The sequence below is a fragment of the Glandiceps talaboti genome, chromosome 8, assembly GCF_964340395.1.
Source record: "Glandiceps talaboti chromosome 8, keGlaTala1.1, whole genome shotgun sequence".
NCBI lineage: Eukaryota > Metazoa > Hemichordata > Enteropneusta > Spengelidae > Glandiceps > Glandiceps talaboti.
The window spans coordinates 766349-793370 of NC_135556.1; the positions used below are offsets into that span (position 1 = coordinate 766349).

The 27022-nt window shown below is 36.7% G+C and overlaps 1 protein-coding gene across 1 annotated transcript; it reads right to left on the reverse strand.

Annotated features, from left to right (window-relative positions):
* On the reverse strand, positions 1 to 26971 carry LOC144438817 (uncharacterized). The gene is made up of 3 exons (XM_078127995.1): positions 26853 to 26971; positions 11817 to 11912; positions 1 to 745 (listed from the first exon to the last, which is right to left on the reverse strand). Exons 1-3 carry the CDS (start codon positions 26877 to 26879, stop codon positions 443 to 445), a joined length of 426 nt encoding a protein of 141 aa, XP_077984121.1. The 5' UTR covers positions 26880 to 26971; the 3' UTR covers positions 1 to 442.
* Between the last annotated feature and the right edge of the window lie 51 nt (positions 26972 to 27022).

A 27022-nucleotide genomic window follows, 5' to 3' on the forward strand; every position in this document is an offset into this window, starting at 1 on the left:
CAGACATTAAATCTATGTATTGTAATAAGGGAAACTACACCTGTGAAAACAGTGGTGAGTTAAGATAACAATAGGACACATATCTTCATTTATTTAATTGCCTGTCATCCATATGTGCCTCTGATGCTGCAAGTATATGTATGTCATTTTAATGGTAACATAATTCTGTTATATGGTACTATATGACAAGGCAACTAAGGCTACATATTGAATTACCAGTACTCAAATAAACAACATTTCAATAAATTACCATATATAGTGTTAGCCAATAAGTGAATCATTGGTGAATAGGCTTGATGACATAACTGTAGTCAGCTGTGTAACAAGTCTCAACCATAATAACTCAAGCACATGGTTCAACATTACTGACATCATACAAATCTGAAGGATGCATGTAATCCTATCATTCACATACATACTGCAAAAACAAAACAATGAAATACTATAATGTCTCATTATAAGTTTCTGATATTTCTTCTGAACTGCTATTGGTGACCACACCAGCATCACTGTCTGGATTTATTGGGCTAACACTGTTTTCCATTTTCAGTTCTGCTACATTTAGCGCTTGAACAGTTTCCAGACTTTGTTGTTGTTGCATTATTTGTTCTGCCTGAGAAGCAGCTATTTGTCCCTGGTCCTCTGATCCCATCATTTTAGCCAATGGACTGACTTCCATGTATGTTCCTATAAGTCGGTGGTTGACATTAACCAATTTGCTTGCACATCTGTCTACACAGATTTCCTGTAGTAAAAATACACAAAAGAGTCAACTTGTAGTTTAGGTGTGGTCTAGAAAACATCAGAGGGGAGAGTGATATATATATATATTGTGTGTGTGTGTGTGGGGGGGGGGGGGGGTTCTTTACTGCTTCTTGTACTGCCATGTCCTCGGCATACTTAAACAAGCGACCTATCGGTCAGAATAGCTCCGCTGTTTGTTTTTTAATTTAATTTTTTATTTTGGTGACATGTAGAAGTGGTTCAGTTCTTCAGCTTTTTACACAGAAGTTGGTAATGTATTGTACTTTTATACCATAGTCACCATTTTATAACAAAAATCTACTGTTATGAAAAATTGCACAAAATCTCAGAAAAAAAATGACTGGGAAATGCACACAAGAAAAAGAAAAAAGAGAGAGGATTTTGAGGTTGGCTATAAATAATTCCAGTGTCTTACAGCTTTAACCCTGGAAAATTTTAATGATTAATGAAATAAACTAGGGATCTAAAATAATTTTGAGGCAATTTGAATTTCAATTTTCTAACAAATTTACCAAGTCAACAACATTCAACTTGTACTAGTTGTAGTAGATATATATATAGGGAAGAAATGTATTAATCGCCATCTTAGTTTCCGTACGGCGAAAATCCCCAAGTACCCGAAAGAGAGTCATTCTCAGCCAACAGGGTTCGACACTGGAGTAAAAAAGTCACTATCCCACAGGACTAGTAAAATTGATAACGTAGTAGTCCTGCAAAAAATTTGGTGGTCCTATCTTTAAGTGCTTTCGCTTGTTCACTTAGGCTCTTCATCTCTATTAGTTTTTGCTCTACTTCTAATTCACTTTTCCAAACTCCATATTTATTTCAAACCCTGTGTTGTAATTGAACTGTCTATTTCTTTGTAGTTGTTTGTGCATCATCAACTTATTACTGTAATTTTATTCTCTTTTTTAGCTCCGCTGTCAGCGGAAGCTGAAAGCGTAGCTTTAGGTATAGGTTGTATAGAGTATAGAGAGTAGAGTGAATCATAGGTGTCCGTCAAACTTTTATATTTTCATTATTTTCTCCGAAAGTGACAGTCAGTATTCTTAGATATTTGGTGTACATGTTCCCTGGGGGGAGGCTATTCAGATTTGTTCATGCCAAGTTGATCTGTGCCATTTTCAATTTTTTATGATTTTTTTTCATAAAATGTCATTTTCATCATCTCCGTGAAAACTTATTGTCAGATTGCTTTGATATCTGGTGTGTTGATGCGCAGGGGGTAGCTTACTCAGGTTTGTTAATTTTAAGTTAGCACATCTTCATTTTTATTTTTTATGATTTTTTTTTTGTAATTTGAAAAAAAAATGAATATGTTAATGAGCATAATGACCGACGCCATATTGGAAATCAGTCCACGAGACTTTAAGTAAACTGCCACTTTTCAAAAGACACTATTGACGTCAAACAAGCAATGTAACATGTGCTATAGTCATAATTCTACGCATTGGGCGCCCAAATGCATGAAGTGACAAGCGTTTATTCGAAACAGGGTTGTAAACTTCAAATCCAAATTCTGCACCCCTTCTACATAATCAGCCAGTCCGCAACGTCCTTATTTGCATACTCTATCCTGATTCGACCAGAAGCTGAAGCTGACCTCATTTGACCGGGCGATTTTCCACAGCAAGTAACAACACAGGACGGTCTTGATACTCACTAAAATCTCACTTCAGACCCACTATAAAAATGTGATGTTTTCAGATAACATGTAACTTGTGATTAATTCTATATTGTCGTGCAATTTGGAGTGACAGTGAACCAGAATTAAGACAACTTGCGTAAGGAAGGCATGCAGTTGAAGTTATGCAAGAGCAGTCTAACTGCGGACTGTGAATCAACCAAATTTTGTTTATTGGCCGACAGTTCACATGTAAAGTTAAACAACATGAACGTGTCTTGCCATTTCCAAAATGCAAATATTTGGCAAGTAAAAATAATTAAAATAATCACAACTTTAATTTGGCTTCAGACTTTGCATTATGTTTTGCGTATCTTTCCCCGTTTTACATGTAAATCCGAAAAGGTTCTCTCGTCATGTCATCAGTGATCAGACCGCGAGGGGCTGCTTTGAGTACGAGCGAAGTGAGGCATGTTGAGGTATTTTGTTGAGAATGATAAATATTGCGAAATGTCAAGTACAAGGTTTAAATACAATGGAATAATGAAAAAAATGTCCGAGTCTGCTGACAGGCGCCGCGCCGGTCACAAGAGACACTGTAAATTCCATCTTTCTTAGTTTCCATACGGCGACAACCCCAGGTACCCGGATGCACGAGGGACTAACCCGGAAGCAAGTCGTTGTCAGCCATACGTTACAGTGGTAACATCGTCCGAGAAATCGCTGCGTTCAGAGTGTCATTATTCACAGAATTGTTGTTTTCGAGTGAAAACGCGTCTTGAATTGTATAAATCTAACAAATGAAGACATGTCAAGTTTTGGTGAGCACTCCCCTCCTTGGTGAGTTTTTTTGTGGGTGCGTCTTTCTTCGGAGGTTTTGGTTTTTTGTTTGCTGCTTGCCTTTTGGCATTTTCTTCTTGGTATTTTGCCTTTTGCATTTTTTTTCCTTCCTTTTTTGCCAGAATCGTTGTAGATTCTGGCATGTGCTCCTTTTCCCTTTTTTTTCCTTTTCTTCTCAAAATGCGAGAGTTTCAAGTTATAACTGCGTTCGAATTGTTTTTTCTTCCCTTTTGTTCGGCACCATGTTTTTGTTGTTTTTGTTTTTGTCTCAGTCATGACAGCGTAATAATGAGCATATGCTTGAGATTTTTGATATAATGTCAATGAATGTGCGAGGTATGGGAAACTTTAAAAAGAGAAGGGGTATTTTTCAGTGGCTGTCACGGAAAAAGTCAAATATTATCTTTCTTCAGGAAACACACACTGTTTTTAAAGACGAATCCGTCTGGCCAAATGAACTCCGGGGCCATTTTGTTTTCTCTCATGGCAACTCCAATAGTAGGGGGGTAGCTGTCATCCTTAGAAATTTAGACTTTGATATTAATCATGAGAACGGATAACGAGGGTAGGATCATCATAATCTCTGTTGATATATACGGGAAACCATATTTGTTAATTAACTGGTATGCTCCAAACGTAGAGAAGGACCACACTTCTACACTTCTTAAGTTGGCTACTATGATTAAGGACTTGGAAATAGAACCAGACAGAGAAATTATTTGGGGAGGGGATTTCAATGTAGCTCTTGAGGTCAATTTAGATAGGAAGGGGGGTAACCCATTGATTTGGAAGAACGCTTTGAGGACCCTTTCAAATATTCGTTCAGAGTTGGATCTCAGTGACATCTGGAGAGTTCGTAACCCTTTAGTAAATCGCTTTACTTGGCGTAGGCTCCGCCCTGCTTTAATCCAGAGTCGCATAGACTATTTTCTAATTAGCAGCTCGCTTCAGCAAACAGTTAGAGACACAGATATTATCTCTTTTGTCTATTCTGATCATTCTGCCATCACTCTCTCCATCGGGGATAGTCGATCAAATCTTGGTTGTTCCTATTGGAAGCTAAATAATAGTTTCTTTTTTGAAGATGAGTATATCAGTCTTATCACTGAAAACCTCAATTCCTGGATACATGAGTATCACACGGATGACCCTATTCCTCTTTGGGAATATTTGAAATTTAAGATTAAGGTAGTCTCACTTGCCTATGGCAAAAAGAAAGCAAGAGAGAGAAGGGATACCACGTATGACTTGGAACAGAAGTTAAGCCGTTTAGAAAATCTGTTGGCTACCGCTCCCACAGATAGTGTGAAAGCGGAAATTATTGGTGTTCGTAAGGAGCTTCAATGTGAGCTTGACTATATAACTGAAGGTAGTATTATTCGTTCAAGGGCAAAATGGTACGAGTTTGGGGAAAAGAATACGAAATACTTTTTAGGTTTAGAAAAAGCAAACGCAAAGAAATCGCAAATTACTCAGATTATCAATGAAAATAGTCAGATCATAACTGACCCTGCACAGATTCAAAGAGAAATTAAATCTTTCTATTCGGGCCTTTATAGTAGTAGACATGTCCAAGTTTCTGATTTCTTTCAAAATGTGAGCTTGCCCGCCCTAAGTAATGCTGATCGGGAACACTGTGAAGGCCAAATTACATTGAATGAGGCCTTTAAAGCACTTGCTAGTATGCCAAAAAATAAAACCCCGGGAAATGATGGGCTTACCTGTGAATTCTACATCAAATTTTGGCCTATAGTTGGTCACCTTTTAGTCAACTCACTGAATGCTGGGTTTGAAAACGGTACACTGGGTCCCAGCCAAAGTCAGGGAGTGATTACGATGATTGACAAGAAAGGCAAAGATAAACGGCTTATCAAGAATTGGAGGCCGATTACACTTCTAAATGTTGACTATAAACTGGGTGCCAAATGTATCTCCCTTCGATTGGATAAGGTTCTGCCAAATATTATTGGGCCCACCCAATCAGCCTTTTTAAAGGGTCGTCAAATTGGAGACTGTGTTCGTCTTATAGAAGACTTAATGGAGTATACAAAAAATGAAAACCTCCCTGGAATCCTCATGGCTATCGACTTTGAGAAGGCCTTTGATAGTCTGGAGTGGGACTTTCTTTTAACATCGCTTAGTAAATTTGAATTTGGCCCCTCACTCCAAAATTGGATTCGCACTCTCTACTCCAATCCCTCTAGTTGTGTGATGAATCGGGGACGAAGTACTGGTTATTTTGATATTAAGAGAGGAGTCCGCCAAGGCGACCCTCTCTCCCCTGCCCTCTTTATTATTGCTTTAGAAGTGCTATTGGTCTCTATTCAGCAAAGTAATGCTATTAACGGCATCAAGGTTTGGGGCGAGGATATCAAAAACTCTGCCTTTGCTGATGATTTGACTTGTTTCCTAGCCGATGAAACATCGGCTTCCAATCTCTTAGCCCTTCTCAAAGATTTTCAGCGGGCTTCAGGTCTTTCAAAAATAAAAGTAAAACAGAGGCCATGTGGCTGGGTAGTTGGAGATTTACTTGGTATTAATTGGCCGAAATCGCCTGTAAAGATTGTCGGTATCTTCTTTTCCTATAACTCAGTTAGGGCTTATCAGGAAAATATTTCAGGTTCCTTCAAGTCCATGAACGGCCTGCTCAACCTATGGAGTTGTAGAGGACTGACTTTGATAGGAAAAACTCTTATTGTGAAAACTCTTGTTATTCCAAAGTTTATTTATTTGTTCAATATGATTCATATCAAGATGGGTGACATCAAAGCTATTAATAGTGCAATCCACAGATTTATCTGGAAGGGCCCAGACAAAGTTAGTAGAAATTCTTTAATTGGTGATATTAAAGACGGTGGTTTGGGAATGATTGACATTTTTGCACTTTACAAAGCTTTTAGAATTTCTTGGATAAAGCGTTTCATTTCAGAAGAAATTAAACATCAATGGAAGTTACTTGCAAATTTCTTTTTAAAGCCACTTGGGGGTAAGCTTGTTTTTCGGTGCAATTACAAGGTTAAATTGCTTCCAATTGCACTGTCAAAATTCTACCATGAAATGCTTGTTTTTTGGAGTGAAGTTAATCCCTGTAGTTCGCTCTGTGTCTCAGAACAAGTTTTGTGGAACAATTCAGATATTCTCATTAATAATAAGTCAGTTTTCAGTTCTTTTTTATATAAGAAAGGCATTGTATATATAGCAGATATTTTTAATGATGAAAATCAGTTAAAAGACTGGGACAACCTTATTTCTTTAGGATGTAATCTTAATCACTTTCTCTTCTGGAGAGGAATTCTGCATGCAATCCCTTTTCTTTGGAAAAGAGGTAGTCCAGTGCTCATTAGGCCAGAAAGACCGATTAGTTTTATCTCCAAGGGAAAATTGGTTCCACTTGAAACGTGTCAAGTCAAAACTATTAGAAAACGTATAACAGGAGATTATTTCATTCCTCCGAAAAGCAAGCTTTTCTTTTCTGGCTTTCTCGATATTTGCAACGGTGATTGGGTCCATTACTTTTTACTGCCTTTTAAAGTTACTATAGAGTCAAAATTACAGGAATTTCAATGGAAGATAAACCACAATATTTTGTATACAAATACTATTCTTCACCACATGAATCCACCTAGAGTTAATAGTAGTCTCTGTACGTTTTGTAACCTAACGGACGAAACCCTTATTCATTTATTTGTGGAATGCGAATGTACTAACATTATTTGGCGTAGTCTCTTGACACTGTGGGGCGTGGCCCTACAAACTCCATCATCGTTGTCTGCCAAACAGATTCTTTTAGGCGACAAGTCCTTTTCAAAACTGTTGAACCACATTATATTGATAACAAAAAAGACCATTTATGAATGTAAGTTATCAAAAACTATACCATCCTTTAATATTGTGAAATTAAATGTAAGACTTGCAAAAAGGATTGAATGCCATATTGCCAAAAGAAAAGACTGTCTCCCGAAGTTTTATGCAAAATGGGACAATTTTGAAGTTTAAATGAATTTTGGTTCCCTACCTCTGCATTGTACCTTTTTTTTAAAACTTATTTTAGATGCTCTCATTGGTGCCATGTGTTATTTTTTGAAATTGTGTTGATGTAATTTGTCTCTCTCGAAATAAAAAACTTAAAAAAAAAAAGAAAAAAAAAAGACATGTCAAGTTATATTTTGAAAGTTGTATCGCTAGTTTGAGACGATTTTCTCACGTACTATCGAGGCTTACTTGGACTTGGACCTTACTCTAGTTCATCGGGAAGTTTAGCCAGTCCGATAATTCTTTCTGGTTTAGTTTACAACACTTTTGATCACGCTGATTTTGTTGTTGTGATGAAAAGAAATTTAAAAAAAAGATCACTTCAACCATTTCGTTGTATTTTCTTTATGAAAGGTAATAGTACATGAACGAGTGTTACCACTGTAACGTATGGCTGCCAGAATGACTCTCTTTCGGGTACTTGGCGGGGATTGTCGCCGTCCGGAAACTAAGATGGCGATTAATAAAATTCTTCCCTATATATATCTACTACAACTTGTACAAGTTGAATGTTGTTGACTTGGTAAATTTGTTAGAAAAGATGTTATATGGTCTTATTTCTAGCTTAAATACTACATAACATTTCTGGTACACATTGATCTAACTATTGCATTTTTAAAAGACACACAAATGACTGGGAAATGCACACAAGAAAAATTAAAAAAAGAGGATTTTGAGGTTGGCTATAAATAATTCCAGTGTCTTACAGCTTTAACCCTGGTAAATTTTAAGAAATGTATTAATCGCCATCTTAGTTTCCGTACGGCAACAATCCCCAAGTACCCGAAAGAGAGTCATTCTCAGCCAACAGGGTTCGACACTGGAGTAAAAAAGTCACTATCCCACAGGACTAGTAAAATTGATAACGTAGTAGTCCTGCAAAAAATTTGGTGGTCCTATCTTTAAGTGCTTTCGCTTGTTCACTTAGGCTCTTCATCTCTATTAGTTTTTGCTCTACTTCTAATTCACTTTTCCAAACCCCATATTTATTTCAAACCGTGTGTTGTAATTGAACTGTCTATTTCTTTGTAGTTGTTTGTGCATCATCAACTTATTACTGTAATTTTATTCTCTTTTTTATGTTTTGGAGCTTCTTCTCTTTTTTGGTTGCTTTCTGTGAGTAGTTTGTCTTAATTGGGGGGGGGGGAGTAATAAGATGTTATGTGGTCTTATTTTTAGCTTAAATACTACATAACATTTCTGGTACACATTGATCTAACTATTGCATTTTTAAAAGACAAAAAATGACCTTCCCATGGAGCAAGTCTTTATAGTGTTGTCCTTAGTGCATATTAGAATGTATTTACAACATAAAAATAAATAAATTTGAAGGTTACCAGCAGTTACAGCAAAATTTTGTTACTAATTACATGTACAAGTCACTTCGTCTATTTTCGTGTCAATGTACTTCCGGGTTGACATAAACGTTGAACGTGATACAGTCGTCCCTATAATTACTAAGAAATGATAAAACCGTTCGCAAAATAAAGTTCAGGATTTTAATTTTTCAAACTGAATATCAATATCCACTACACATTCAATAACTGGTTTCGCGTATTTAGAAATGTGCCCCAAAACATGAACACGGAACACGGAACACGGAATCGTGTCAGTGTTACTAACTAAGTTAGCAGTTTCATTGTAGGCTGTAAGTTGTACCGGTAAAAAAAATGATCATCACATCATGTAGGAAGTACAAAAACATAGAACACGTTGTTTTCTTGCTGAATAAACTCATTGAAATAACAACACGGTCAAATTGCATCTTCGATTTTGACAGCCACCATTGTTATGATTGAGCTTCACTTAGTTCCGTTGAACGTGGCCGGGCGAACACTGACATCCAATTTGTACAGTGTTTTCACAAAGGGAGCTCGTCAATAACCTACCGAATAATTAACTCAGAAACGTTGGGCGACTTTCCCACCGGGTGTGCTTTTCGAAAACTATACAACACATGCTTTTATGACACGGAATCATAGAAAATCTACCCCGTTTCCAAACTAATCGTAATTTTATCGCGAATACACAACCGGAGTTGGTCAAAATAGCAAATTAAAAATCAAATGAATTTTACTATGACCGTGAATTCATTATATAGCCGGTGGTTTGGATTCTGAGCTCCCTAATATACCTATCGAAAAGTCTCTATCCCGTCGGACTACCTGCAATGGGCATTTTAGTAACCTTTACTGGTCCTTACAGAAAGTTACTAGACTCGCAGGATAGCGGACCAGCGTGTATGTCGAACCCTTGCCATACGTTACAGCATAGACCCTCCTGGTTACAGTGGTAACACTCGTTCATGTTCGATTACCTTTCATAAAGAAAACACAACGAAATGGTTGAAGTGATCTTTTTTTTTAATTTCTTTTTATCACAACAACAAAATCTGAGTGATCAAAAGTGTTGTAAACTAAACCAGAAAGAATTATCGGGCTGGCTAAACTTCCCGATGAACTGGAGTAAGGTCCAAGTCCAAGTAAGCCCCGATAGTACGTGAGAAAATCGTCTCAAACTAGCGATACAACTTTCAAAATATAACTTGACATGTCTTCATTTGTTAGAGTTATACAATTCAAGACGGGTTTTCACTCGAAAACAACAATTCTGTGAATAATGACACTGAACGCAGCAATTTCTCAGATGATGTTACCACTCCACTGTAACGTATGGCTGACAACGACTTGCTTCTGGGTTAGTCCCTCGTGCATCCGGGTACTTGGGATAGTCGTGCATTACCACATCGGCAATTTTGATGCTGTAATTTTGCCACGAATATTGATCGTACAAAAACAAAACTCCATAAATGAACCACATAGTACTTTCCCTTTCAAAATGTGGTAATTTTAGAAAGAGTATTGTCATTTTTATTGATGACTGACTCTGTCAAAAATCGTTCCATACACTTCAGTTCAGGCATGCTGGAATGAACCATTCTGTAGGAGGGGTGGAGAATTGGATTTGAAGTTTACAACCCTTTTTCGAACAAATATTTGTCGTTTGGGCGCACAATGCGTAGAATAAAGACTATAGCACATATTACATTGCTTGTTTGACGTCAATAGTGTCTTTTGAAAAGTTGCACTTTACCTAAAGTCTCGCGGACTGATTTCCAATATGGCGTCGGTCATAATGCTCATTAACATATTCATTTTTTTTTCAAATTTCAAAAAAAAAATCATAAAAAATAGAAGAGAAGAGGTGCTGACTTGAAATTAACAAATCTAAGTAAGCTACCCTCTGTGCATCAACACACAAGATATCAAAGCAATCTGACTTGAAGTTTATGAGGAGTTGATGAAAATGTCATTTTTGGAAAAAAAATCATAAAAAATTGAAAATGGCACAGATCAACTTGGCATGAACAAATCTGAATAGCCTCCCCCCAGGGAACATGCACACCAAATATCGAAGTATTCTGGCTGTTACTTTCAGAGACGATAGTGAAAATATAAAAGTTTGATGGACACCTATGATTCACCTATACACTCTATACTCTATACAACCTATACCTAAAGCTACGCTTTCAGCTTTCGCTGACAGCGGAGCTAAAAATACAGCCAATGGTGTTGTAGCACAACTGTATTTGGCTGTTGCTATGAGTGTGGTCTTGCTGCTAGGCATATTTGCATACATTTTTTCAATCTTTATTCACTTGTCTACCCATCCCAGTTTTCATATTTGCAATATAAACCGTCATGTGGCTGTTGCTTTGGGCATGGGTGTGTTGCTAGGCATATTTATGTACATTTTTAAAAATTCTTTATTCACTTACCTCCCAATCCCTGGTGTTATATTTGTAATTTGCATCATCATTTCACTATTGCTAAGGGTGTAGCCATGGTTGCTAGGGCCAGTTGTTTCACAATGTTTTGAACATTTGTTTATTAATCCCTGTTCTCTTTGTGAAATACACAATGATTTGGCTATTGCCATGGGCGTGGCCATGGTTGCTAGGGATATTTGCATACATTTTACAAAAACTACAGCAGTCAAAGTACACACACCAAGAAACAGTAGACTTGATTTGATCAAATCATTCAAAGACCATTTTTATTCTTCTTTCAGATTTCAGTTTTGCTTCAAGTTAATTTCATTGCTTCCTTATTTTAACAAACTACTTGTATTTTATTTTTGGATGTGTATGTTTGTAATATTATTCTGGCAAGCAGTTTGTATAGAAATGAATAGAACTTACAATTAAGACCATCTCAATCAATACCATGGTAGTTTATCTCCACTTTTCTGTCATGATTGATGTGTTTGTAGTGTATACATAAATGAGAACTAGTCCTGCCTCAGCTTAGTAGTAATGTAATGAAAACATGTAAGACTTTGCTAACTATTAAACATGGAGTATGCTCATTGCAACTGAATCCTGCTGGAGAAGAAGTTGATCATTTTATTTCGAAAATTCACATACATATCAGTTCAAAACACAATGTTGAGCTATCTAAAAGTGCAAATGTATTTGATTGGACCTTTCCTTTTAATAATGGGATGAGTTGAAATTGGGACAAAATATTTGTGAATCTGATTGTACATATCTTACCTCTTCTGGTGTCAGTATTCTATAGTTCAAGTTTGATACACAGTGATTAAAACATTTCTCTGTAAATGTGTTGTACACTGTTAGAAAGTCTCTGAACTGCAAAGTAAAAGAAAAAGGTTGTTTATTTTGTTTGACTTCATTGCAAAGACATTAGATACATGGGATCTGTGTTTTAACTTTAAACATGGAAAAATTTGTTCTTCCGTAAGGAACAGATATATTTATGGGTGGAAGTATGTGTGTGTGTGTGTGTGTGTGTGTGTGTGTGTGTGTGTGTGTGTCTGTCTGTCTGTGTCATCGTTTTCTCCATAACGGCTTGTTCAATTCAAACGAAATTTTGAAGACGTATTCCGTAGGGTAATGGCAAGACTTGATTAGGTTTTGGTAAAAATCCTGTGAATATTAATGAGCAATTTACGTAATTAATGATTTTCGGTAATTAGGCTATATCTCAAGAATGCACGCTTCAAATTCACACATTTACGATACCAAAGCGCATCTGTCCTGAAAATATTACTAATGTAGCTTTTAGTTTTAGTAAGATATTGACATATTTTCGGTACATTGTACACAAGATCGTCATGGACATTAAAGGACGCCCTCAACGGTCGTTGTTGTGCAAGTGAAGATATCGAACAAGTTTTTAGCACAGCGTCTGCACTCATACACTGAGTCCGTCATATTTCGAGCATTTGGTAAGTACTCGTACATATTATTTATAGTGTTACTTGCAACAACATGTAAGATGAACGACTTCAACGTTTGAACGTTACAAATCAAATCAATCGCCTTTTTGTCCACAGTGCAAGGTCACAGCGGTACATGTACGTACGGTACAGCCTAATATGTCATGATGGACGCCATTTTCTTTAATCGATCGAGAACGAATAGATTATTTTCCATGTAATATTACAACATGAAGCGTTGTCATTATGCCAAAAATATAGGTCGTGTTGTTATTGTGCCAAAAATATAGGTTATGAATGTATGTATGTATGTATGTATGTATGTATGTATGTAAAAAGGAAAACATAGTTTCTTGTCAGGAAATGTTGTCTGAAGTGGTGCGACGATGTGATTATTTTTTTTTACATTCTCAACAAATGTTAATCAATCTACTTATCATTGCAGTTACTGTTCTTTATATTTAGTACTTTACAGCAAGTGTGTATGTTGGGCATGTCATGGGCTAGTTCATGATTAGTTCTGCAGTTGTCTTCATTGAAGTGGCAATTAATGTAGGGAGAGTTACTTTTGTGTTTTCCCTTTCGTCTGCAGACTGAATTGGCTTACGGAACTGAATGAGTGCTATGCTACAACGTTCTATAAAGCTTCACGTTACATGTTGTGGTTGGCCAGGAGATCACTAATAGCAATGGGCAAATAGCAATCAATGAGTAAAAATAAGTTATTGCATATGTTCTGTTGTATTCCAACAATAAATTGTCTGTAGGAACGACAATCTCAAAACTTTGTCCTTACGGTAGCCATTCAGTTTAAATCTGGTTAGTATATAAATTACTGGCAAAAGTTATAGATGACATTGACAATCTAGACACTTGCTTATTTTTGCCACAGAGGGTGCTGTTCCACAAAATATTAAGGGCAGCAGAAATAATTTTTTTCATTTTACCTCCTGTAAGGGTACGGGAGGTATTAAAACTTCAAAGGGGGGATGTCTGTCTGTCTGTCCATCTGTGTGTCACACAATCATTTAGTGTGACATCTGATAAGCGATGATGGGTACAGTGACGTAATTCGTAAACAAATCTAACATTGGTAACTATTGTTTCTGTAAATGATCCTTAAATATCAAGTACACCTGTCTTAATAGCAAAGAGAAATCTGTGGCCAAGCTTTGCAATGAATGGATACATCATTTGACTCCACCATAATGGCACGCAAAGATATTCTGAACAGTAAAATAAGCACCAATAGCTCAAAAACCTGACTGAAATTGTATCACCCTCGCACAGCTCAGAGCGCCCAGTGGGTCAGAAAAAATCGATAATCTTTTCAGTAAACTTTGCAACACTGTATAATCAAAATAGTTGTACCTGTCAATGTACTGCTGCATAGTACAAGTGCTACTACTAAACACTTCGTGGAATGACACATTTTTTGGACACACAGTGTATTACATTATGTTACATGAATTTGCTGACCAACCGGTGAGGGATATTTATTACAGTATGTTGTAAATACGGCAACCGAGGAGGCTCATTCTTCCTTTTTTTCGTTTTTAAAATCAAAATTGATATGTGATATCATTAGCCTCCTCGGTTGCCATATGTGAAAGTCTACGATGATGAAAACAAATATAGTAAGGTGTATTGCAAATATTGTTTTCAGGGAATGTCATCAACAATTTTATAAATCATTACAGAACAATGTATTTGGCCTGTTAAGCTTGCTCGGTTGTGATGCGAGTTGTCAGGTTTTTTCGAACTAAAGAGTTTAAAACGGGTCCACTTTGCATTATATTAGATTATGCTTGGTCTAAAATGTGCCCGTTTGTCCTTTGCCAAATTGTAATTGCCATTAATTGCCCCAAAATGTTGCATCCTAAGCCGGGAAAATGTAATTTTGTCTAAACTTTATGCTTTTAAAAACCTGTAAATTAACGGCCTAAAATGGGATATTGATTTTTGGTCAAAGTGGGTCTAAAATTTGGCCTAGGGCCTAGGGTTTCCTGCACTGATGACACACCCCTATCAGAGATGGCAACTGGTTCTGCCACGGGAGAAATACATTTGTATAGGTAAAAGTCAAACTAATCCGAAACATGTGAAGTCACAGTCAGTTACACTGGCATATAGAAATAAATAATTTACGTTCAAACAAACTCTAGTGGATTCGTGAAGATTTTTCACACTTTTTCTGTTTTGTCATTGCACATTTTATACAAGTATATACACCGATTTCATAAAGAGGGCGCTGTTCGAAAAATGATGTCATCGCGAACCGAGAACGAGGCCAGTAGGTCAGCTCAGCAGGTCAGCAATGTAAAACAAGAAGGCTGCAGACGACGTGATCGATCTGAAAAAGTTTGGACTATAACTAGCAAGGTAAAGTATTCATTTTTAAAAGACAACATTCAAGCATTTGCTTGTTTTAGAACTCAATGGTACTAAAATTTGTGAAACTTGCATCAAGAATGTCACTCAAGTCGGTCGCTGGATATTACTTGTGAGATGGACTGTTGGCTTTTTTGGAGAGGTTTTCGCTATTTTTAGGTAAAATTAAAAGGTAAACAAATCACGTACACGTATCGATCAGCGAAATAAACGTTGCTAACCAAACTTTTTCAGATCGATCACGTCGTCTGCAGCCTTCTTGTTTTACATTGCTGACCTGCTGAGCTGACCTACTGGCCTCGTTCTCGGTTCGCGATGACATCATTTTTCGAACAGCGCCCTCTTTATGAAATCGGTGTATATATGGATACTTTATTAACAATAGGACCAAAAGGCACAATTCCTCTAAATTGTCTCTTACACATGCTTTATCATTATATAATATTTAAACCCCTTCACTTGTAATAATCGGGTTTATATCAATATTAACCACCATACCTGGGGTAGTTTTGTATGCTGAGTTCAAAAAAGGGGGTAATTTTATGAACATCTGTTGCCATGGTAACCAAAATCACCATAATATGTTAATCATTTTTCCAAAATTTGACATAAAACATTGAAAAAAAAGATAATACAGTGAAAAAATGCCCTTGTATTAGACATGTATCAGTTAGTGCTACCTGGTGTAACATAAACTGTATAAAATTTGATGGCTGTTTCCATGGAAACATAAGGTGGACGTGAAAATTATGTTTTCATTACATACGCATACATCTCACAAATAACATTATAAATCCGATAAATATCTTTTTATTTGCACATTGGCCCCACTACCAAGGGTAGTTTGTCATGCTGAATTAAAACAAGCGACCTATCGGTCAGAATAGCTCCGCTGTTGTTTTTAATTTAATTTTTTATTTTGGTAACATGTAGAAGTGGTTCAGTTCTTCACTATGCAGTTTTGTTTTAGCGATGTAATAAAGTGGTTAGTGGTTTCATATGATGTCTCACTATAAAACACATTTTACACTGAAAGTTGGTAATGTATTTTATACCATAGTCACCATGCCTCACCTCGCTCGTACTCAAAGCAGTCCCGGTATGATCACTGACGAGTCGTGCTTGCACACGGAGTAATCCGGGACTCGATTCTGACAATTGTCCCTACTATTTGTTTAGAGTCAAGTCAGCAACATAGACATGTGCACCACCTGTTGTATGTAAGCAGGGCTAACCACTGGCCTGACCAGAGAGAACCTTTTCAGATTTACATGTAAAACGGGGAAAGATACGAAAAACATAATGCAAAGTCTGAAGCCAAATTAAAGTTGTAATTATTTTAATTATTTTTACCTGCCAAATATTTGCATTTTGGAAATGGCAAGACACGTTCATGTCGTTTAACTTTACATGTAAACTGTCGACCAATAAACAAAGTTTGGTCGATTCACAGTCGGCAGTGAGACTGCTCTTGCATAACTTCGACCGCATGCCAAGGCATGCCTTCCTTACACGCGAGTTGTCTTCATTCTGGTTCACTGTCACTCCAAATTGCACAACAATATAGAATTAATCACAAGATACAGTTTATCTGAAAAAATCAAACTTTTATAGTGGGTCTGAAGTGTGATTTTAGTGAGTACCAAGAACTCTTGTGTTTTTGCTGTGGAAAATCGCCCGGACGTCAAACGAGGTCATCTTCAGCTTCCAGGTCAAATCAGTCATCTTCTACCTAAAATTCTTGAACGGTCGGGACCGTTACACAAGGATCCTACTAAATTTACTTGCCATGCTTATTAAAAACACATAAAAATCCACCTTTTTGTGAAATTTGTAAACTTTCCGGTCCATATTGAGGAAACTGAGCATGGAGGGTTATACTTCCATGCTATGAGCGAAAAACTGGGTCGAAATTTCAGGGCCTCAAGTATGCGTCCCGAATTCGTCGGAAAATCAGTATTCCTAAATGTAATGCCAAAATTTTTGCTGGCACGAAAGAAGAGATATCAGTTGAGGTTTATGTGTTTTCAGTATCTAAAATGGGGAACTCTAGTGAAAGTTACGGCGAGTTGAAAATACCGAAAAATAAGGCCCATTCAAAGTGTCGCTATCTGGAGCATATTAATTATTATGAGGATAGAGCGTATGCAAATGTGGTTTGTTGCTGACTGGCTGATTAAGTAGAAGGGGTGCAAAATTTGGATTTGAAGTTTACAACCCTGTTTCGAACAAACACTTGTCATTTGGGTGCACAATGCGTAGAATTATGACTATAGCACATATTACATTGCTGGTTTTTTTTTTAATTTTATTTTTTATTTTGGTGACATGTAGAAGTGGTTCAGCTCTTCAGCTCTTCACTATGCAGTTTTGTTTTAGCGATGCAATAAAGTGGTTAGTGGTTTCATATGATATCTCACTATAAAACACATTTTACCCAGAAGTTGGTAATGTATTGTACTTTTATACCATAGTCACCATTTTATAACAAAAATCTACTGTTATGAAAAATTGCACAAAATCTCAGAAAAAAAATGACTGGGAAATGCACACAAGAAAAAAAAAGAGGATTTTGAGGTTGGCTATAAATAATTCCAGTGTCTTACAGCTTTAACCCTGGAAAATTTTAATGATGAATGAAATAAACTAGGGATCTAAAACAATTTTGAGGCAATTTGAATTTCAATTTTCTAACAAATTTACCAAGTCAACAACATTCAACTTGTACTAGTTGTAGTAGATATATATAGGGAAGAAATGTATTAATCGCCATCTTAGTTTCCGCACGGCGACAATCCCAAGTACCCGAAAGAGAGTCATTCTCAGCCAATTCAGGGTTCGACACTAGAGTAAAAAAGTCACTATCCCACAGGACTAGGAAAATTGATAACGTAGTAGTCCTGCGAAAAATTTGGTGGTCCTATCTTTAAGTGCTTTCGCTTGTTCACTTAGGCTCTTCATCTCTCTTAGTTTTTGCTCTACTTCTAATTTACTTTTCCAAACCCCATATTTATTTCAAACCGTGTGTTGTAATTGAACTGTCTATTTCTTTGTAGTTGTTGTCCTTACTGTAATTTTATTCTCTTTTTTATGTTTTGGAGCTTCTTCTCTTTTTTTGTTGCTTTCTGTGAGTAGTTTGTCTTAATTGGGGGGGGGGGGGGAGTAATAAGATGTTATGTGGTCTTATTTCTAGCTTAAATACTACATAACATTTCTGGTACACATTGATCTAACTATTGCATTTTTAAAAGACAAAAAATTACCTTACATAGAGCAAGTCTTTATAGTGTTGTCCTTAGTGCATATTAGAATGTATTTACAACATAAAAATAAATAAATTTGAAGGCTATCAGCAGTTACAGCAAAATTTTGTTACTAATTACATGTACAAGTCACTTCGTCTATTTTCGTGTCTATGTACTTCCGGGTTGACATAAACGTTAAACGTGATACAGTCGGCCCTATAATTACTAAGAAATGACAAAACCGTTTGCAAAATAAAGTTCAGGATTTTAATTTTTCAAACTGAATATCAATATCCACTACACATTCAATAACTGGTTTCGTGTATTTAGAAATGTGCCCCAAAACATGAACACGGAACACAGAATCGTGTCAGTGTTACTAGCCAAGTTATCAGTTTCATTGTAGGCTGTAAGTTGTACCGGTAAAAAAGACGATCATCACATCATGTTGGAAGTACAAAAACATAGAACACGTTGTTTTCTTGCTGAATAAACTCACTGAAATAACAATACGGTCAAATTGCGTCTTCGATTTTGACAGCCACCATTATGATTGAGCTTCACTTAGTTCGCCATGGATGTATTAGTACATCCATGGTTCTGCTGAACGTGGCCGAGCCCGGGCGATAGCTGCGCTGACATCCAATTTGTACAGTGTTTTTACGAAGGGAGCTCGCCAATAACCTACCGAATAATTAACTCAGAAACGTAGTTTAAATACTAACTGATCTAAAAATTACTGTTTAGAAAGACTACGCATCCGTACATAAATACGAAATCGTGCGACAAAGATTTCTTGTTACAGTGTAGAGCCCAGCCTTACCCTTATTATACACATATCATGGTACAACTAATTTTATTGGCTATAATATTAGCTACATTTGAAAGGTCTCACTTGATTGGCTCACCCTTCGCTATTCCCGTTTTCAAGAGACACCCCGCCAGAATAAAGTGCCACGTAGTACAGCAATGGCGCGAGATCGCCTGTTGGGCGACTTTCCCACCGGGTGTGCTTTTCGAAAACTACACAACACATGATAAGCTTTTATGACACGGAATCATAGAAAATCTACCCCGTTTCCAAACTAATCGTAATTTTATCGCGAATAGAGTTGGTCAAAATAGCAAATTAAAAATCAAATGAATTTTACTATGACCGTGAATTCACATAACCGGTGGTTTGAATTCTGAGCTCCCTAATATACCTATCGAAAAGACACTATCCCGTCGGACTACCTGCAATGGGCATTTTTAGTAACCTCTCACTTGATCGTGAGGTGCATATACTGGAATGAACCATTCTGTAGGAGAGGTAGAGAATTTGGATTGAAGTTTACAACCCTTTTTCGAACAAATATTTGTAATTTGGGTGCACAATCAGGGCATGCCTTTTGAGGCGAGCGATCGCTCCGCTCGCCTACCACTCGCGCAAACTAAAATCCACGAGAGCGATTTTCCACTCGCCTGGGCCCCAACGAACCTGTACAACAGCCTGATGTTATTTTATATCATTTTTCAATATGTGGTTACCATAAAAATCAACGTTTATTCGGTAAAATTACGTGGTAGGAGCGTGGAACACTTCCATGTTCATAATCGTCGATCTCCAGCTGAAGTCAGCGCTGTCATTCATGACCTATATATGTATCTGAAATTTGCATTGCACTACCCTTATATGGGGAAAATAGTGACGTATTCGAAGCGGGACATGCATGATGTCATGGTATATCATGAATATTGATCAGCTCAGTATGCGTGGAGATTTCAACTTTCGCATCATTGCAAATTGTGCAATTACGATTGATACGATGACTATTTGTAGTTCTCATTTTCAGCAATCCATCGATGAGTTTTTAGTTTTAAATTCCGATCGCCCTAGTTTTGTTAGAACGGGGTTTTTGGAGACCATCCGGCATCCTACGTGAATGTCTCCTCCGGAACATGAACAACAACTGCGATTTATAGTCGCTACACAAAGTACATGCCCAGAGTTCCGACAATAGGATAGCTTGGCGATGTTTTGGAGGGCATTGAAAAAATGACAATAAAATAAGATCGATTATTTTACAAAATAAAAATAAAAATAAGCTGTCGATATTTTTCCCACCTTATCTTATTATTCTCGTGCAGTTTTCAGAGAAATTCTCGGGTTTTTATTTCATAATCTCCAACACGCAGTTTCATTGTTTTTGTCCGATGATCTATTCAACTGCCGACCACGTCTGTTTTACCTCCATGACTTTATCGACTGCTGTAACATATAAAATATTTGCTCGAATTTTCGCCTTGTCGTGATTTCTAAAACAAAGTAGGTCTGCTGCTTAGACGTGAATGGATCTCGCTACTTTAGTCGGCGACACCGGTCGTCGGATCCGTGTGCAGGTACTAGGTGGGGTTACGTGTTTTATTGTCTCGGATCGAGTAAATGATTACAAATTAGCAAGCAATTTAACGTCAACGTCAAAGCTCAACATCAGGAGGCATTTGTCATCTCTGGGGTACGTTAGTTTTTGTCAATTCATTGTAGTTTTGAACAATCTCAAGTTTGAATTAGCTGCATTAATTAAGCGAAATAGAAGTGGTGGTTTCTACAATGCCCTCCAAAACATGTACTTTGTAGCGACTATAAATTGTTCCGGAGGAGATATTCAGGTAGGATGTTATTATAAAAACGTTCTAAGAAAACAAGACCAGTTAGAATTTGTAATTAAAAAAATATTTTTGTATTGTAGTCACTACAAAAAACTTAATATTTTTTCAAGATTTTGATGTGCACAGACTTAACAAAATTGTTGCAATAATAATTGTTGTACAAATAACCAAACGAACTGTTACTTATAAATATATTTTTGCATACATTTTTTAAATGTGTGTGTTTTTTTATTCTATTTTATTTATTTGGAGCTGACTGGCCAAAATACAAATAGAAATGAAAATGAATTTTTTTTCTTCACTCGCCTGACTATTTTCAGGAGAGGTATTAAATCACTCGCCTACCACTCACCTGGATGGTTTCAGGAGAGTGATGTTTAGCTCTCCTGCCATTTTCAAAAGACATGCCCTGCACAATGCGTAGAATTAAGACTATAGCATATATTACATTGCTTGTTTGACGTCAATAGTGTCTTTTGAAAAGTGGCAGTTTACTTAAAGTCTCGTGGACTGATTTCCAATATGGTGTCGGCCATAATGCTCATTAACATATTCATTTTTTCTTTAAATTACAAAACAAGCGACCTATCGGTCAGAATAGCTCCGCTGCTTTTTTTTTAATTTAATTTTTTATTTTGGTGACATGTAGAAGTAGTTCAGGTCTTCAGCTCTTCACTATGCAGTTTTGTTTTAGCGATGCAATAAAGTGGTTAGTGGTTTCATATGATGTCTCACTATAAAACACATTTTACACAGAAGTTGGTAATGTATTGTACTTTTATACCATAGTCACCATTTTATAACAAAAATCTACTGTTATGAAAAATTGCACAAAATCTCAGAAAAAAATGACTGGGAAATGCACACAAGAAAAAGTAAAAAAGAGGATTTTGAGGTTGGCTATAAATAATTCCAGTGTCTTACAGCTGTAACCCTGGAAAATTTTAATGATGAATGAAATAAACTAGGGATCTAAAATAATTTTGAGGCAATTTGAATTTCAATTTTCTAACAAATTTACAAAGTCAACAACATTCAACTTGTACTAGTTGTGGTAGATATATATAGGGAAGAAATGTATTAATCGCCATCTTAATTTCCGTACGGCGACAATCTCAAGTACCCGGAAGAGAGTCATTCTCAGCCATACGTTACAGTGGTAACACTCGTTCATGTTCGGTTACCTTTCACAAAGAAAACACAACGAAATGGTTGAAATGATCTTTTTTTTATTTCTTTTCATCACAACAACAAAATCTGCGTGATCAAAAGTGTTGTAAACTAAACCAGAAAGAATTATCGGACTGGCTAAACTTCCTGATGAACTGGAAGGTCCTACTACTTCCAAGTAAGCCTCGATAGTACTATAGTACGTGAGAAAATCGTCTCAAACTAGCGATACAACTTTCAAAATATAACTTGACATGTCTTCATTTGTTAGAGTTATACAATTCATCAAGACTGGTTTTCACTTGAAAACAACAATTCTGTGAATTAAGACACTCTGAACGCAGCGATTTCTCGGACGATGTTACCACTGTAACGTATGGCTGACAACGACTTGCTTCCGGGTTAGTCCCTCGTGCATACGGGTGGATTGTCGGCTATTAATACATACGTGTACATCGTCTGATATTTTATTTCACAGTGTTTCTTGTGACCGGCGCCTGTCAGCAGACTCTGCCATTTTTTTCATCATTCCATTGTATTTAAACCTTGTACTTGACATTTCGCAATATTTATAATTCTCAACAAAATACCTCAACATGCCTCACTTCGCTCGTACTCAAAGCAGCCCCGCGCGTAGTCCTGCTTGCATACGGAGGAATTCGGGACTCGATTCTGACAATTGTCCCTCCCCCTCCGGTGTTTAAGAGTCAAGTCAGTAATATAGACTCGTGCACCCGAGGACTACCCCGCGCGGTATGATCACTGACACTGATGACATGATGAGAGAGAACCTTTTCGGATTTACATGTAAAACGGGGAAAGATAAGCAAAACATAATGCAAAGTCTGAAGCCAAATTAAAGTTGTAATTATTTTAATTATTTTTACTTGCCAAATATTTGCATTTTGGAAAGGCAAGACACGTTCATGTCGTTTAACTTTACATGTGAACTGTCGGCCATATTTAAACTTCAACCGCATGCCTGGCATGCCCTTCCTTACGCAAGTTGTCTGAATTCTGGTTCACTGTCATTCCAAATTGCACGACAATATAGAATTAACCACAAGTTACATGTTATCTGAAAACATCACACTTTTATAGTGGGTCTGAAGTGTGATTTTAGTGAGTACTAAGAACGTCCTGTGTTGATACTCAAGATACTTGCTGTGGAAAATCGCTCGGTCGAATGAGGTCACCTTCAGCTTCTGGTCGAATCAGGATAGAGTATGCAAATGAGGATGTTGCGGACTGGCTGATTATGTAGAAGGGTGCAGAATTGGATTTGAAGTTTACAACCCTGTTTCGAACAAACGCTTGTCATTTGGGCGCCCAATGCGTAGAATTATGACTATAGCACATATTACATTGCTTGTTTGACGTCAATAGTGTCTTTTGAAAAGTGGCAGTTTACTTAAAGTCTCGTCGACTGATTTCCAATATGGCGTCGGTCATTATGCTCATTAACATATTCATTTTTTTTTCAAATTACATAAAAAAAATCATAAAAAATAAAAATGAGGATGTGCTGACTTGAAATTAACAAATCTGAGTAAGCTACCCCCTGCACATCAACACGCCAGATATCAAAGCAATCTAATAAGAGGTTTTCAAGGAGTTGATGAAAATGACATTTTATGAAAAAAAATCATAAAAAATTGAAAATGGCACAGATCAACTTGGCATGAACAAATCTGAATAGCCTCCCCCCAGGGAACATGAACACCACATATCGAAGAATTCCGACTGTCACTTTCGGAATAGATAGTAAAAATATAAAAGTTTGACGGACACCTATGATTCACTCTACTCTCTATACTCTACATGTATACAACCTATACCTATAGCTACGCTGACAGCAGAGCTAAAAATTGCACTGTAAGACATGCCTAGCCATACTTTTTGTAGTTCTCTTCAGCATGTTCAAATTTTATTTTATTTTACGAGACAAAAATAGTGGTAGACGATATACGGCACCATGACACACTGTTTTGGTTAGTTTTTTTGAAAGATTACTTGACTTGACCTCGTTTCCTACCCCAATACGAATTAGCACTTACGATTTTATGTGCATTTCACCTGTTTCTATTTCAATCGTGCACAATGAACCAAAAGACACAACACTCTAAAAAAATACTAGTATACACACTATACTTGCCCATCACAATAATAACCTTTACCGAGCCAGTAAGCATGTAAATATAACTGAGTTCCCTGACCAATTTAGGAGTTCCCCGGTTGTGGCTCATGATCAAAGTGAAATCAAAAATTGTGTTTGAACTGATATAAAGAAGGCAAGTCAGCTTCATGATAATATTTTGTTTTGTTTTTGTTTTTGAACAATAATGCGTAGTCCGATTGTCTGTCTTGCTTTCAAACAGACTACGGAAAGTTGATTTTATTTTGATACATAGCATGTATCATTGTCGAAATCAACATAAAAAGACGTAACGCTGTACTGATGTTGCAATTCAGTGTTGCCATTTTTGTGTCTACATGGAAAATTAAATGGCAAACACAGGTTCATATAGACACAACACAGTACAGTTACGTCAAAACAAAAAAATAAATAAATAAAACAAAAATAAGACATGCCTGGCCATAGTTCTGTTCAGCATGTTCAAATTTTATTTCATTTTACATCTAATACAAGGCAAATATAGTTGTAAACGATACACCACGCCACATGTACAGTAAGTCTTCAGTACGAACCCAATCAAGAGAAAGTGAAATAAAGTGAGTACATAGTATTCAAGGTGGCTGGTTATCAGACAAAACTGAAAAGCCCAAAGTGTAAAATAAGAAATTTATTCATAATTATCTGGAAAATATTTGATGATTACGCGGCAAAACAAGACTAGCAATGTAGCGAAAGTGTTCGTTCTCAGTGAATTTAACCCTTGACCTACATGTAGTTTCATACAGATGTCGAAGGAAACGAGGTCAGTGTGACATATCATGCATGATCAACAATGTTTACATGAAAATACAACTAAATGTTGTCTAAACTTCAGTGGAAGAGAAATTCTGTTGATCAGACAATGACTATTTTCATTTTCTTAAAACATCTTGAAGATAAGAAGCAAAATGTGACACTGATAGACTGTAACTATTATTTCTGTAAATGATCCTTAAATATCAAGTACACCTGTCTTCATAGCAAACAGAAATCTGAGGCCAAGTTTTGCAACGAATGGATACATCATTTGACACCACCACAATGGCACACAAATATATTGTGAACAGTAAAATAAGTACCAATAGCTCAAAAACCTGCCTCAAATTTTATCACACTCGCACAGCTCAGAGCGCCTGCAGGGTGTCGGAAAAAATCGATAATCTTTTCAGTAAACTTTGCAACACTGTACTATAATCAAAATAATTGTACCTGTCAATGTAGTAGAAATACTACTACTAAACACTTCGTGGAATAATATAATTACTTTGGACTGTACATTGTATTACATTATGTTACATGAATTTATTGAACGGCCGGCGAGGGATATTTGTTACAGAATGTTGTCAAAGTCTACGATGTTTTGAAAACAGCAGCGATTTGGGAATAATAAATAAATAATATTACAAATATAGTAAGGCTCATTGCAAATATTGTTTTCAGGGAATGTTATCGGCAACATTATAAATCATAACAGAACAATGTATGTGGCCTATTAACCTTGCTTGGTCACGATGCGAGCTGTTCAGACAAATATCGGGGGGTATTTCGTATTTTATTGACAATAGGACCAACAGGCACCATTCCTCTAAATTGTCTCTCACACAATGCTTTATTATTATATACTATTTAAACCCCTCCACTTGTAATAATAATAATAATAATAACAATAATAATAATAATCATCATCATCATCATCATCATCATCATCATCATGACTGTTACCATCACCATCATATTTTAACAACATTCACGGATAGTGTGAGTGATAAGGTGAGATGGCACACTCAACAAAATGCATTGTTTTATAAAACAATTTTCTTACGATATATGTATTTTGGCATATAAAGTACTCGTAAAAATAAATGTTGAGTTCTCATCTCACTTTTACATCTCAAAACACACAAAAGAAATTGACAATCGAATTTTCGATTTGATCACAAAACTACGGATTGTAAAATGTTACCCTCCTCCAAACATTGTAATGCGAAATATGACCCTCCCCCAAGAACAGGTTTGTAAAATGTGACCACCCCCCCCCCCCCCCCCCCGCCCCGATTCCTCCGGCCCTCCCACCTGTAAAGACTGAAGGCTCCCTAACTTTCATGGGGACTTGAAAAATCACATATATAGCATTGAATTTCTTGCATAAATCATGAAATTGCAAGACTATACTCTTACGGAAGGCATTCAGTTTAAATCTGGTATTGTATATTCTGTACCACAGGGGCGTGTAATATTTCATAGATTGTTGTTTTCCAGGTCTACAGACTAAATATAACAACCTTTTGATTAATATATATTCCTACATGCAAGGAGAAGATTTCTTAGTAGTATAGAGATTGATATATTTGTAGCAGCAAGATTCGTACGATATTTTCCTAAGAAAACGACATTCTAAGCAATAAGAAAACAACAATCTATGAAATATTACACGCCGCGCGCCCCTGTGTTCTGTACCACAGGCACTCGAATCAATCTATAGGATTTGGGGGAAAAACTCTTATTCACTATACATTTCTCTCGCAAATCATACAGATTGATTCGAGTGCCTGTGTTCTGTACACTCTACATCAATGTCACCATTTACATGATATTATTGCAACTTATCTGGGTACCGGGGCCACGGGTACGGGTGAAACACGGAAGCATCGATCCCCACAACATTCTACACTTCCATGGTGATTATGTGATGGAACTTTGAGATTGATTTACTTACATTTCTAACTGCAGCCTTTTCATCCATATTGCTCCAAAAAAATTCAAAATTAATTTGACCAGTCTAGTAGTGTTAGTTAACGTGGATCACAGGCTCACAATCCGATCCTATTCTCGTAGGCTCGTCGAATGAACGATAAAACACGAGATTTTACGTTATTTCTCAACAGG